Source organism: Tenrec ecaudatus, chromosome 7 (genome assembly GCF_050624435.1).
Source record: "Tenrec ecaudatus isolate mTenEca1 chromosome 7, mTenEca1.hap1, whole genome shotgun sequence".
NCBI lineage: Eukaryota > Metazoa > Chordata > Mammalia > Afrosoricida > Tenrecidae > Tenrec > Tenrec ecaudatus.
In genome coordinates, this window is record NC_134536.1 from 30,193,258 (window position 1) to 30,208,304 (window position 15,047).

Below are 15,047 nucleotides of genomic sequence, written 5' to 3' on the forward strand. Positions count from 1 at the left end.
GGGGTGGACATGCTACCATGAAATGTGTCTGACTCCTTTATTTTACTTTCTCCTATCTTTCCTATTCTCTACGACTTTACTATAACCTTTACATATTGTTGCCGTACAATTGCACCTATGGACCCTGTGGTGGTTAGAGGCTGGTTCACTCTGACAATCAGGTCGATGCCAACTGATAGCAACCTTGTAGGACAGGATAGAGCTAGCTCTGTGAATGTCTGAGACTGTAACTCAGAACAGCTGATGGTTTCGAACCTTAGAGATCGCAGCCCAATTCATAACCGCTACGCCACCATCTAGAGGAGAGGGGAACCCAAACCAGAGAACCAAGCCCACTGCAGCCACGTAGGTTCTACTTCATGGCAACGCCGCATGTTAAAAGTAGAACCACTTCATCGGGTTTCCTGGATGCTGATCTGTCCAGCACGAGCCCTGGTAACCCACTGGGTTAAGCATAATCAAACAGTCAGAGGTTGGGACCCACCAGCTGCTCCTTGGGAGAAAGAGGAGGCAGTCTGACTATAAGATTCACAGTCTCAGAAAACCTGTGGGGCAGTTCTTGGCCCTGTGGGGTCACTAAGAATCAGAATCAAAGGCGGTGAGTTTTAGAATCTTGACAGAATCAGGTTGCTAGGTCTTCCTGTTGCTGGGCTACTGGGTGAGCTCAACCTGCCAACCTTTAGGTTAATAGCCAAAGGCAAGCCATCTGCACCAGCCAGATAAGTGTTACGAGGCAATTGTATATTGACTCCCAAAGAAAATGGAGTTGTGCTTTACCTAGGTGAGAAAGACAGAAGGTGAAATGTAGACCACAGCTTGCTGTAGACACAAAGTGAACTGAAAAAAGAAACCAATCTAACCAAAGCCACTTCCATCTAGACGATTTGAATGCCAAGATTAAATTAAAACTAACACAAAGCAGCTTGTTTTTGCTAATAATAAAACTCAGCAAGATGACAGGCAACTTGGAGACCCACTCTGCCATTTTGTGCATTCCCTGCCAGCTAGGTGAACATCCATCTTAATCCTCCTCACTTAATCCTTAATCACTCACTGCCATTGAGTCAATGCCGATTCATAATGGGCCCATAGAACCAGGTGGAATTGCCCCTTTGTGCTTCTGGGACTGTGACTGTTGATGGGAGTAGAAAGCCCCATCTGTCTCCCGGGGTGGTTGGTGGTTTCAAACTGCCAACCTTGTGGGTTGCAACCCAACTTGCAACCACTACACTGCCAAGGCTCCCTGGCAGATGGAATGGAAGGGATGGAAGAGTTTGTGTTGATAAGGTTAAAAAAATATTCGATTCTAGGTGATAAAGAAGAAGACAAGTTATATTATGAGGAAGATTTGCTTGGCTAGTTCTAATCATTCATCATCATCCTGGGAAAATAAGATTTGGAATTTTGCATTTAATTTTACACTGCGATTTTGCAAGAATGCTGCATAAGAACATAATGGCATCGGCTAAAGGTTTTCTTCGTGGTCGAAACTAAGTGGAGGTCCCACAGATGTCATCCTTGCTCACTGATTTATAGATCTTGCGGTTGGTTTTTAAGCCTTTCATGAAGCCACATCAGTGCTCCTTAGCAAATGAGAACTTACCTCTGGAAAAAACGACAAAAGGGCAAAGATACTTGATTGGTCCTTACCAGCCCCCTTACCTTGCAGTAAGTTGATTTCTCTGCTATCGCCGTTGCTAAATATCCCCAGGCTCTGTGCCTTCTGCCCGCCCAGTGCTTTTTCCAAGAGCGAGAGCAGGCTCTCCAAGGTCAAGCCACAGTGTTCATAGACCTCGGAGATGACCTCGGCCTTCACGCTATCCACAACCATCTGGAAAACAGAACCAAAGCTATAGAGAGCAAGCCCACTAGTTTAGGAGTGTTGTTAATGACAGAAATATAGCGGGGACGGTATATGCTGTGATTTGTAAAGAATGCCTTGCTATTTTCAGAACTTATAGAGGACGATAAGCTTCTTTCTCCATTGGCTTATTTTTAACATTATCTCTTTCTTAATTATATAGGGAGAAAATCAAACACATATCGTTCCATCACTCAGAAAAATAATATGACCACTCTAGCTGATTTTCTCCCCATCTTTTTTTCCCTGCACGTACTCATGCACAGACACACATATACAAATAAAAATAATAAAATTTAGATCGTGTAATTTTACAAATGGGCTGCTTGAGGGGATTGGAAAGTTTTTCTGTTTCTGAATAGTGCCGTTTTTACAATATTGATAACTCTTTCGCATTGCAATACATATGACGACAACTGTTCTTCGAATTTAATAGCAGAATAAACTTTCCTTGTCGCAAAGGTCGTCCACAGTGACAGGCAGCCTGTAAAACCTTTGAAGTGGCTGGTTTGTTTTTCAACTCGTGGCATTACTTTCTGGAGGTCGCAGTTGAATGGCATAAACATCACTGCACGGCAAGACCCTGTGTGGTGGATAGATCTTAGGTCAACTTGTAACAGAGTGAAAGCATAGGGGTGCCGTCCAACCTACCAGTCAGGTCACTGCTTGATGTTGCCTCTGGTAATGAGAGACACTGGGCAACTCGCTCTCTCAGGCCCTTCATCTTCCGTGCGTGCTTGGATTCGGTGTCTGCCTCCAGGGGAGGCCCCATGTGGGCTGCCAACCCTGGGGGCTGGCTGTGGGTGTCCTGCACATGCTCCCACAGACCTTGAGCCCATGTGATTCTGCCTCCACTGACATTCTGGCGTTTAAAGCTTTTTTTAAAATACTGATTTCTGCTGATGGTGCCCAGCTATTAAAACATAGCGTCTGGGGTCTTAAAGGCTTGAAGATAAACAAGCGGCCATCTAGCTCAGAAACAACAAAGCCCACATGGAAGAAGTATATGCCTGTGTGATCATGAGGTGTCGATAAGATCATGTATCAGGCATCAAAGACCCAGAACAAAAAAATATCATTGTGAATGAAGGGAAGTGCAGAGTGGAGAGCCAAAGCCTATCCGTAGGCAACTGGACACCCCCTTACAGTAGGGTCGCAGAGAGGAGACGAGCCAGTCATGGTGCAGTATAGCACCAATGAAATATACAACTTTCCTCTAGATCTTTAATGCTTCATCCCCCCTACTATAATGACCCCAATTCTACCTTACAAATCTGGCTAGGCCAGAGCATGTACACAGGTACAGATCAGAGCTAGAAACACAGGGAATCCAGGACAGATAACTCCCTCAGGGCAAATATTGGGAGCAGCCATACCAGGAGGGTAAGGGGAAGGTGGGGGACAGGGAGAACCAATCACAATGATCTCCCTATAACCCCCTCCCAGGAGGGATGAACAACAGAAAAGTGGGTGAAGGGAGACATCAGTCAGTGTAAGACATGAGCAAATAATTTATAAATTATCAAGAGATCATGAGGGAGGGAGGGGAAAAATGAGAAGCTGATACAAGGGCTCAAGTAGAAAGAAAATTATTTTGAAAATGATAGCAACAAATGTACAAATGCGCTTGATACAATGGATGGATGGATGGATTGTGATATGAATTGTATGAGCACCCCATACAAAAAAATGATTTTTTCCCATCTGGCCTTTTATTTTTAAATAAATCATTTTATTGGGGCTCATACAATTCGTATCACAATCCAGACATACATCAATTGAGTAAAGCACCCTTATACATTCGTTGCCCTCGTCATTCTCAAAATTCGCCTTCCACTTGGGTTCCTGGAATCAGCTCATTTTCCTTTTTTCCCTCCCCCTCCCTCCCCACTCCCCCCTCCCTCATGAACCGTTAATAATTTATAAATTATTATCTATCTTACACTGCCCGAAGTCTCCCCTCACCCACCTTCCTGTTGCCCATCCCCCCAGAGAAGAGGTTACATGTAGATCCCCGAGATTGGTTCTCCCTTTCTACACCCTCTTCCCTCCTGGTGTCACTACTCTCACTGCTGGTCACTACTCTCACTGCTGGTCCTCAGCGGTTCATCCGTCCTAGATTCCCTGTTTCCAGATCCCTACTGCACCACTGTGCATCTTCTGGTTTAACCAGGTCCGCAAGGTAGAATTGGGATCATGATAATTGGGGGACAGGAAGCGTTCAAGAACTAGAGGAAGGTTTTGAGTTTCATTGTTGCTACACTGAACCCTGAGTGACTCATCTCCTCCCCACTACCCTTCTGCAAGGGATGTCCCGCTGTCTACAGATGGGCATTGGGTCCCCCTCATGCACTCCCCTCATTCATGGTGATGTGATTCCCCCCCCCCCCCGCCCACCTTTGTTTGAAACCTGGTCCCCTTGGCCCTTCATGATCACACATGTTGGTGTGCTGCTTCCATGGGCTTTGTTGCTTCTGGGCTAGATGGCCACTTGTTTACTTTCAAGACTTTAAATGCCCAGATGCTATATCTCTCAATAGCCGGGCACCATCAGCCTTCTTCACTACACTCACTTATGCACACATTCGTCTTCAGCGTTTATGTGAGGATGGTGATCACACAATGATGGTTTTTGTCCTTTGGTGTCTGATACCTGGTCCGTTCAACACCTTGCATTCACTTGGGCTGTGTGCTTCTTCTCTGTGGACTTTGTTGCTTCCAAGCTAGATGGCTGCTTGTTTGCCTTCAAGCCTTTAAGACCCCAGACGCTATATCTTTTTGATAGCCGGGCACCATCAGCTTTCTTCACGTTTGCTTACATACACGTCTGCCTTCAGTGATCATGTCGGGAATGTGGGTATCATGGAATGACCGTTTAGCTGAGCAAGGTGCTATTGTATTGAGAGAGTATGCACGAGGAGGCCCAATATCCACCTGCTACCCTACTACTGAACCTATAAATATATGCACATAGGTCTATTTCCCCCATAATCTTAAATATATTTACATGTGTACATGTTTGTATTTAGGCTTCTATGTGTGCCCTTTGCCTCTACTCCTTTCCTCTAGTTCCTTATGCTTTCCTCCTATCCCACTACCATGTTCAGCCTTCATTCTGGTTTCAGTAATTCCTCTGTTATCTTGCCCTTCGTCACTCCCTACCAGTCCTCTTAACCCCTCCCTGGCACTGGTTTTGAACCACTCGTTTTTCCCTTGTCCCTGTGTTGGCCAACACCTCCTCCCTTCCCCTACCTCCCATATTCTCATGTCCCTCCGGGACCGTTGGTCGGGTTATTTTCTTCTCTCATTGTTTGTCCAGCCTAGCTTATCTAGGTGGACCTGCTGATAGAGTAATATGTGCATACAAATGCAGTTGGCTTTGACAGCACCCAAGTGGCACATAAGAGTATGGGATCGACAGCAGCAACACCAACACGCTGACAGACAAAAATGCCACTGACATACAAAATTTACAAGAGGAAAAAAAGAAAAAACAAAACAAAAAGACAGCAAAAAAAAAAATTCTGTTAGTAGTTCAAGGTCTGTTTGTTGGCCTTTAGGAGTGTTTTCTGAATGAGTCTGATGGGGTGCCACATCCTGGCCCCGAAGTTCATCTTTTATACTCCCTCGGGATCTCCTTGCTCTGCTTCCCCCGCTGCTCCATTGCATGCCCCCAGTGTTTGCCTCAGTGTGGTGGGGTCAGCTCAGTTGCACATCCCCCACTGTTTCTCAAGTGCTGTCCCCTGTAGGGCCATGGGTCGGTGCAGGATGTCGCATCTGACCGTGGGGCCGGCTGTAATGGTCCTCTCTGTACGATGGGTCCTTCGAGCAGGGCTATCGTCCTCTGAGCTTGGTGGGTCCAGGTGTGCTCCGCTCCATTCTTCCTCCTTCCTTTGCTTCAGCTTCCTTCTGGGTGTGGTATGGTGGGTCAGTTCCTTTCCCACACCAGATGATCTATTTTCATTTCCTGTGGTACTCCCTTCGATTGTGGGGGTCGGGCTAATTCTGGATAGGGCCCGCGTATGGTCCAGCCTGTGTATCCCTCCATAGTTTACATTGCCCTCCTAGTTTGGCGTGTCATGGTGGGGTCCGTATGCATGTTCCAGTTCTGTGGTGACACAACCAATACTCTCCCCTGGGTGGGTTAGTGTCCTGTTCCCCCCATACCATCCACTCGGTTTCTCTCCACCCTGCTTCTCCCTCCCCCTGCCCCACTTCCCCTTCTTTATGCTGGGCTCTCATGTACCTCCCTAGGTGTGGCCTGCTCTCCCTCCAACTATTTATGCTTCCACCCGTTTATTGTGAGATAGATGTTTATTCTTCTATTCCTGGCATGCTGATTGTACTTACCTCCGGGGATTCATGGTATACTTGTCCTTTTGAGTCTGGCTTACCTTGCTTAACATAATTCCTTACAGCTCTTCCCACGAAATAACATGTTTCATGTGCTTGCCCATGCTTTTCAGTGCTGCATAGTACTCCATTATGTGTATGTGCCAAAGTTTACTAATCCACTCATCTAGCGATGGAAACTTGGCTGTTTCCAAGTATTTACTATTATGAATTGTGCCGCAATAAACATTGGAGCGCATATGACTGGTCGTGTTTTATTTGTTGCTTCCACTGGGTATATGCTCAGTAGAGGGATGGCTGGGTCATAAGGTAGATCAATTTCCATTTTCTTTAAGTATCATCAATTGCTTTCCATAGTGGCTGTACAAATCTACACGACCACCAGCAGTGGAGGAGGGTTCTTACTTCACCACAGCCCCTCCAGCACTTGTTACTCTCTGATTTGCTGATCTGGGCTAGCCTCAGGGGTGTTAGGTGGTATCTCATGGTTGTTTTGATTTGCATTTCTCTTATGGCTAGGGACTTCAAACACTTTCTCATATGCTTATTGGCCATATGGGTCTCCTCCCTAGTGAAAGTTATTTTCAGTTCTGTTGCCCACTTCCTTAGGGGGTTAACTGTTTTCCTCTTTTTGCGGGTCATGATGGTGTTGTAGATTTTAGTAATGAGCCTTTTGTCCAATGTGTCATTACTAAAAATCCTCTCCCAGTCTGTGGATTGTCTTGTCACCCTCTTGGTGAAGTCTTTTGAGGTGCACAGGTGCTTTATTCTTATTAGATCCCATTTGTGAATTTCCAGTTCATCTGTGTGTGTACCCTTCCCTACTGCAGTGAGCCTATGGGCTCCCTGGGCCAGTGCTCTGAGGTTAGTCCCAATTTCCTCCTTGATGGTCCTGATGGTTTAGGGTTTAACTTCCAGGTCTGTGATCCACCTTGAGTGTATTCTTGTGCATGGGGTAAGGCAAACATCTTGTTTCATCTTTCTACATGTGGATATCCATTGTTTCCAGTATCACTTGTTAAAAAGGGCATCTGCTTCCCACTCGATGTTTTTGGGACCCTTGTCGAAGATCAGTTGTCTATATGCTGATGATTTTACTCCTGGGCTTTCTATTCTTTTCCACTGGTCTGAGTGTCTGTCGGTGTGCCAGTACCACGCTGTTTTGACCACCGTAGCTGTGTAATAGGCATTAAAATTGGGTAGGGCAAGTCCTCCATTTTGAAAATGATAGCTACAAATGTGCTTGATACAATGGATGGATGGATGGATGGATGGATTGTGATATGAGTTGTATGAGTCCCCCCAAAAAATGACTTTTTAAAAAATACTGATTTCTGGTTACCTTTTTGCTTCCAAGTTTTGAAACTGCTAGGGGTCTATACCTGTATCCACTGAGGTGAGAGCACTTTGCTCTTGGGGAATGAATCGTTTTTATGTATATGGAGCCGGGAAGCCTGCCCCACACCCTCAAGGCCAGATGGAGCACAATGATTCCGAAAGGCACTGGCCTGATGCCACCCTTCGTACCTCATATGCAGGAATCCGAGATGATATTAGTATGCAATGTAACTTGGAAGCACTTGAAGGGCAGTCATAACGTTTGTATACTCCGTGCCTGTTTTTCTTTGACAATAAAGGGTAAGAGTGGCTTCCAGAAACGTTACTTCTATAAGGGAATAAAGGAAATCAAATGAAAATTCCATTTCCTCTTAATGTTTATTAAGCATTACCATATGATCTGGTATCAGTTATTCTGGACAGCACACCTGGCTTCAGTCTGTCAAGGGGACAGCAGCAATGGGACTCATGGGCAGGGCAGGGCCACCCTGTCCTCCAAGCCTCTCCTCTTCCACATCAAGGGGCTGCAGTGATGTCCTGGGACCTCCTTAGCTTATCTGGAACACTCAAGATGCATGTAGTGACATACTTAGGGCTTCAAGATGACACTTTAAAAAGCAGCAGCTGGAATCATTCGATGGGAAAAGAATTGTTTCCTCAATAAATAATGTTGAGAAAATGGAATTTCCACACACAGGAAGAGAGTCAAAATGGACTGCAATGTGCAAACTAAGCCCATGCAGTTCTTAGGGGGGAAATGCAGGGGTACTATTACCAGGCCTAGCTTTCCACAGTGGACTCTCAGATATAACAGGAAACTCACTAACACCCAAAGACAAAATAAATACACGAGGCCTTATGAAAATTAGCTTTTGGTTTGCCAATGACATTATTTTAAAAAAGTGAAAAGACAATATACCTCCTGGAAAAATACCTTCAAAAATGACTTATCCGATAGAAATCTAATAACTTTGGAAAGCACAAAAAGACAACTCAATCACACAACAGACAAAGGTCCTGAATAGACAGTTCATCAAAGGGAACATTCAACTAGCCAATGCTCATCGTCATCCGCCATCGGAGATGAAAATCAAAATCACAATGTCAAAATCAAAATCACCTGTCACTCACGAGGATGGCTAACATTAAAAAATAAACATAGCAAATGGTAGGATATAGGGAAATTGGAACTGGTACCCATTGCTGGTGGGAATGAAAGTGGTACAGCCATTATGGAAATATAGGAAGCCTGGTGGTGTAGTGGTTTCATACTGGGGTACTATCTGCATGGTTGGCAGTTCAAAACCACCAGCAGCTCCATAGGACCAAAGGTGGGCTTTCTACTCCCATAAACAGTTACCATCTTGGAAACCCACACCGAGTTGCCATGAGTTAGCATTGACTCAATGGGAGAGATGATGGAAAACAGAGTGGCTCTTTCTCAGAAATTTCAAAATGGAACTACCTAAAGACCAGCAATTTCCCTCCGAGGTACATTTTCAAAAGATTTAAAAGCAGAGACTCAAACAGAGATGTGTTCATTGCAGCATAATTCACAATAGCCAAAAGGTGAAAACCTAAATGCCCATCAAGAGCTGAATGTATGGGCACGATGTGGTACACACATACAGTAGAACCCGACTCGGCAGGTGGCAAAATGAAGTCTTTATACGTGCCTACACTATGGGTGGAGCGTGAAGACATGCTGAGGGAAATAAGTCAATCACAAAAGGGCAGATATTACGAGAACAGTTTATATGAAAAGACAAGGACAGGCAAATATATTAAGATGGAAATTTATTAGAGGTTACAGGGGTGACATGGAGGATGGAAGTGGAAAAGTCACTTAATGTACATTTGTGAAAAGATGAATCAACACATAAAAAAAGATGAATCCGCAAAAGTTAAAATTTTTTAAATAGATATTTTACAATTATCATAAAAATATCATTTTTAAAAGTTAAAAAAACACATTTAACTGCTGAAGTTGCTTATGTGCAGCAAAACACCTCATAAGACTGTTTCCTTAGTTTGGAAATATAGGTTATAGTTTATGGGACATTCCAGGTCATTGACCTAATAATATGTTTAGCACTTTTGTTTTATCTCATAATTTGATAGAGAGTGCCTGAGGTCTCCCAACCTTGCACCCAGTCATCCATGGCTCAGCAGTCGTCTATATTTGCCTGAAGCAGAGATGAAGGAGATCAGGCATAGGAAGAAGAGAGGGAGGGTTAGCGGATCGATTCCATGAACACCTGCTTTGTTTGCCACAAGACCTGAAGAAGTGGCTATCATTCCTGAACATTTAGATCAATGATCCCACTGGAGAATTCTGTCCAAAAAGACAGAAAAGACAACTGAATTTTACATTCCTATGGGCTTCTGGGGTGCAGTGAAATTTCTTAACAGGGCCCCTCTATGCATCTCTGTAAATCTCATCCAATGGCTGGATGAGATGATGCAAATAAGGCATGCGAAGCACTCATAGAGGGGACTGGTCCATTTCGTTGTTAGTCCCCTGAAAATAAGAGCGCTACCTCCAACGCGGCAACACAGAGACTCTCAGGACCAGCAAGGAAGAAAAGCCACCAGTGCAGCTTGCTCCCGATCTCTGTCTAAAGTAGCAGAAGCTGAGAATAGGGGCACTAAGGATTGAGGCGCAGACATCATGGGACAGAGCAGAGGCCAAAGCCAGGAGACCGGGAGGCAGAACAGCTGAGTCGTGCTAAGACGATGATATTGTGAGGCAGGGTCGTGGGCTGGCTGTCTGGCCCATGGAGGCAGAAGACAGGGAACCAAGCTGCTGAGAGGCTGAGGACCCAAAAACGACTTGACTGCTGACTGAAGAAACATGTGACTGTGGGCCAAAGACCTTAATGGTTTCTGATCCAGAACCTATTAACCTGTTAACTTTCCTCGTCAACCACCACAAATCATGGGGACTGTGAGTTCTACGTGGTCATTGCAACAGATTCTTGAACCCCAGCAGAAAAGCAGAGAGGCAGACTGTTATGGGAGGCACGGTGGGTGTCAGAAACACAGAGGCTGGAGGCACTCTGTTCTCTGCCTTGTGGCAATCAGTCTGGGGAAACTGTAGAGACTGATTCTCCCCCTCCCTTGTATAGCCAGAGGACACCAGGGTCTCCAGGCCTGTTTCTCAACTCCACCCTTTCAGGAGCCACGGAAGGTGGGTGAACTCTGGCCTGAAATGAGAGTCCAGATCTCATCTTGAAGTCTTAAACCAAAATTATTCTCTGAAATATTAAAACCAAACAAGAGCTTAAGTAATTTTTTTAAAAAGGCTGCCCTGAACCTTATACTCTTTCAGGAAGTACCTATATGGGATAAAATGGACAACAGCCAATCAGGTGATTAGCCAGGATTCTGGGCGGGCAGTGGGTTTATGTTCATGAGGGAGGGCAGCTCAGCAAAACAGCATGAGAACGGTTGTTCTCCTCAGGTATAACCCAGGGGACTAGACTGTCCATGGAGAAACTGTTGCTGTCTGGGCTTCCAACAGCGTGGGAAAACGGGATGAAAGGGTAATGAAAAATTTCTCCCCAAAAGTTTTTGAAGCCCCTCAACACAGCAATGTAATCAATAAAATTTGAAGGGGAGAGACCATTTGGGAGATTTTGAATAACCCTAGCCATGTGGGCAGTGGGCATTCGGAACAACATCTCCCTTCACCCCACCTCCCCCTCAGGAGACCTCGTTATGCAGTGGATTGAGCATGTGGCTGGTAAGGTTGGCAGTTTGAAACCACCAGCAGTTCTTCTGGTGGAAAAGGATGAACCCTCCCACTCCCTTAATGAGTGAGTCTTGGAAACCCAAAGGGACAGTTCAGCCCTTTCCTACGGCGTAGCTGTGAGTGGGGCCAACTCCACGGCAGTGAGTTGTCTTATTGGATACAATGGGTTGATAAGCAGCTCCCAAGATAACAGATGTGAGGATGGCACAGGACCCGGGGTGTTTCATTCAGCCGTCCACAGGGCGACTGTGAGTCAGAACTGACTCCAGCATGCCTAACAAAAAGAACAGCATCCCATGAAAACTATCTTGTGGAAAACCCTGATTTTTCCTTAAAAGCTTTCCACAGAAAATGCACTCACCCACCAGGAAGCCTCCCTGCGTGGTGGGGAATATTTAAAACAAGTTCTGCGTGTTGTTCTGTTGCCCTCCTTAGACAGCATGGTGAAGACCTTCAGCAGTCCTACAGATGTTCCATAGGCTACGAGTCATACCATCCTCCTAGATGGCTGCGTAGTCGCTGAGTTATGGGGCAAGGGTTCATGGCACTGTGGGATGGTTTGGAGCCTTTGGGAGCTGGGGATTTGCTTACCGCTTGGGCAAGGCTTCTAAGGATGCCAAAACAAGCTGTTTCTCCAAAGCTTCGTGTAGTCCCATTCGATCCCTCACAGTCTGGGAGAGACGTGGTTGGCATTTGGATCTTAACAATCTAGGGCAGCCTGTTCCGCTCACCCAAGGAGGCCGGGCTTTGAATAACTCCTCTGAAAAGCAAACGCGACAGACACGGCTGTTTCCTTCAGGCTTCCTTCCCCAGCCGAGGCCACATGGATACAGGCATCGCTCCAAGCGGGGCCAGGGACGGATTCCAAATGTCAGTCATTATACCCATTTCCCAGGGTCTGTGGGGATTTCTCATCCTCTGGGCACTGGGCTTGCAAGTGGCCAGCCTTTTGGGGTCAAGTCACAAAGCTCAAAGAATGAGCAAAGCTTTCCTCGCAGACTGGTGTATCCGTGTGTAGGCTCCCATCCATTTCTACCTTGCTGCTGGGCTACAAAGAAGGTCCTATTTGTCCGTCCCCCCCCCCCAGAGGGGGAGTTGGTGAAAAAAGGGGAGGGAAGAATGCCCACTGGTTTCCTTGTGTACTGTGACACGTGGTACAAATCAAAGGCCTCGCTGAGAGTCTGTCTGGTCCCAGCTCCCTTTCTACTCCTATCTCCACCGCTTCTCCTTTCCACCGCTCCCCTTTCTGTACTGAACCTGCTCATTGGTCTTTGTGGGAGAAAGATGGGGCAGTCTGCCCCAGAAACCCTTCCTTGGGAGTCGTTTTCTGTCCTGTGGGGTCGCTAAGAGTCAGAACTGATTCAGAGGCAGTGGGTTGGGGTGGGGGGGGGAGTATTCTTTCTTCTCTCTTCTCTTTGGTTTTAGGTCTTAGACATCTGAGAGGAACTAGGGCGACCATGGAGGAACTGATATTTGGCATTCTATAGTTCATCTGAAACCTTTTTGGTTTTATTCTCAAATCACTTGCACGGGTGACTGGCGGGTGGGCTTGTGGGGGTCGGGCAGTGTGAAAGCTTGTCCTGAATATACTTTAAAAAAGTTCTCCCCACAGGGCATTCTAGAAAGACAGTACACTTCCTCCTCTAAGGGAATTTGTGTGGAAATCCATTTGCGTCTACAATACTTAGAGACTATGTAAAGTTTTAAAATACCACTTACTCTTGTGTAGTGCGATTTTCTCCCAGATTATTTGTCTTAGACACCTTTCTCTTTGTCTCTCCTGTAGCTCCTCGTCTCCTGCTGTGGGCTTATTCAGGGTCCCATACACAGCAGCCGCTTCCCGCGGCGTCAGCCAGTCTAAGTGGGACACACAGGCCAGGTAATGGTGCTTCCAGGCACCATACTCATTGCCTGTCGGCGTGTAGGGCAGAAACCATCCAAACTGAATGCATTTGGGCCTCCATAAGCAATCCTTCAGGTGGGGAGAGAGAGGAAGTTGACAAATCTTTTTAAAAGACAGTGTTCTGGTAATAAAGGAGCCCTGGTGGCATAGTGGTTACAAGTTGGGCTGTGAGCCGCAAAGTCCCCAGTTCAAAACCATCAGACATCCTTGGGAGAAAAACCGGGCTTTCTACCCTGATAAACAGTCTCAGAAACTCACAGGGCCGGTTCTATCCTGTCCTAGACGGTCTATAAGTTGCATCAACTCAATGGCAGTGAGTTTAGTTTGGTGGCATAGGTTGTCATGAGTCGAGATTTGCTCAATGGCAGTGAGTTGGGTTTTTTAGTTTGGTGGTGTAGGGGAATTGACACTAGGACTCTAGCCAAAAGGTCAGCAGTTAGAACCACCAGTCATTCCATGCGAGATAGAGGAATCTTTTGTTCCTGTAAAGATTTATAGTCCCAGAAATCCACAGGGGTAGTTCTCCTTTGTTTGATAGGATTGCTATAATTCTGACAGTGAGTTTGGGTTTGGGGGAGAGGGGGTTGTTGGTGGTGTGGGTTATGCTTTGGGCTGCTAACTGCAAGTTCAGCAGTCTGGGCCCACCAGCTGGTGATGCACAGGAAAAGATGAAGTTGCCTGCTCCCATGAAGATTGACCGTCTCAAAAACTCTAGGGGGCAATTCTACTCTGCCCTGTAGGGTCACTATGAGTTTGAATCAACTCAAGGTTTATTTGTTTACCTACTAATAATGTATTCAGGTAATTTTTTATTATATTGAAGTATCTGCTGCAGGTGACTGGGCATTTAAACTCGACCCTGAGAAATAAGCGTATACTACTGCATAGGGAAAATATTCTTAAGGAACGCACACAAACACACACGAAGAGGCTGCAAAAAGTTCATGGAAACAGTCCATAATATTTTCATTCTATTTTTTCCATGAACTTTTTTTAAAGCCCCCGTGTGTGTGTGTGTGTGTGTTTAAAATGCTTTTCTGATTTCCAGCACTTATACATAGCTGTAGCATTTGTTCTCATTCTAGATTCTGAAATTTCTGCTTCTGCCAATGATGATGCCATTGTTTTTTTGTTTGTTTAATTATTTTCTGACTAACTCATCCACTGAGAATGACTTCTGGCAGGACGGAAGGATATTGCTAGTATACCATAATTTTTGACATGTAAAAACAGAAACTTTCATATGCAATCAAATATCTAGACAAAATAAAACAAAAATAACTACAGCAAGGATTCTAGAGTTACTGAGGCAGAAAGGTACCAAGACTCCAGAGAGAAGAAAAACCCACCAGAGCCTGTGCTGACGCCAAAGCAAAGCTGCTTGGGCCAGGAAGCACAGCAGGAAGCTGTAGCTGAAAGACTCAAAAGCCCAAACCAAGCTCACTGTCACAGCATCATGCCGACTTAGTGACCCCATAGGGCAGGGTAGAACTGCCCCGATGGGTTTCTGAGACTCTAATTAGCCCAGTCTTTCTCCGAGGGAAGGCTGGTAGTTTCCAACTGCCACCTGTCATTCAAAGTCCATGCACCAGGGTTCTTAGCTGAAAGAGTAATATATGCCTATATGTAAATTACTACATTTAACTTAATGCCTTTCCCCCCACTCTCTCAGGCACTCTTAACAAGCATGTTCAGGAGAAGGGAAAACCTAACGCAGCCAAACTCACTGCCATTGATCTGCTCAATATGGATGCACAGCAAACCCGTATAGGGTCTCCAGTGCTATAAATCTTTATGGGAACAGTCTCATCTTTCTCCCTCAAAGCAGCTGGTGGGTT

At 45.6% G+C, this 15,047-nt stretch overlaps 1 protein-coding gene across 1 annotated transcript in view; it reads right to left on the reverse strand.

The window, feature by feature from the left end:
• The window catches only part of ECT2L (epithelial cell transforming 2 like), a 71,022-nt gene that overhangs the window by 37,047 nt on the left and 18,928 nt on the right, over window positions 1-15,047 (reverse strand). Inside the window, exons 4-7 of the mRNA XM_075553897.1 lie at window positions 13,026-13,278; window positions 11,898-12,066; window positions 7,742-7,880; window positions 1,663-1,831 (exon numbers count right to left, since the gene is read on the reverse strand). Coding sequence (XP_075410012.1) covers window positions 1,663-1,831; window positions 7,742-7,880; window positions 11,898-12,066; window positions 13,026-13,278 — 730 coding nt within the window. The remainder of the gene's footprint in view (window positions 1-1,662; window positions 1,832-7,741; window positions 7,881-11,897; window positions 12,067-13,025; window positions 13,279-15,047) is intronic.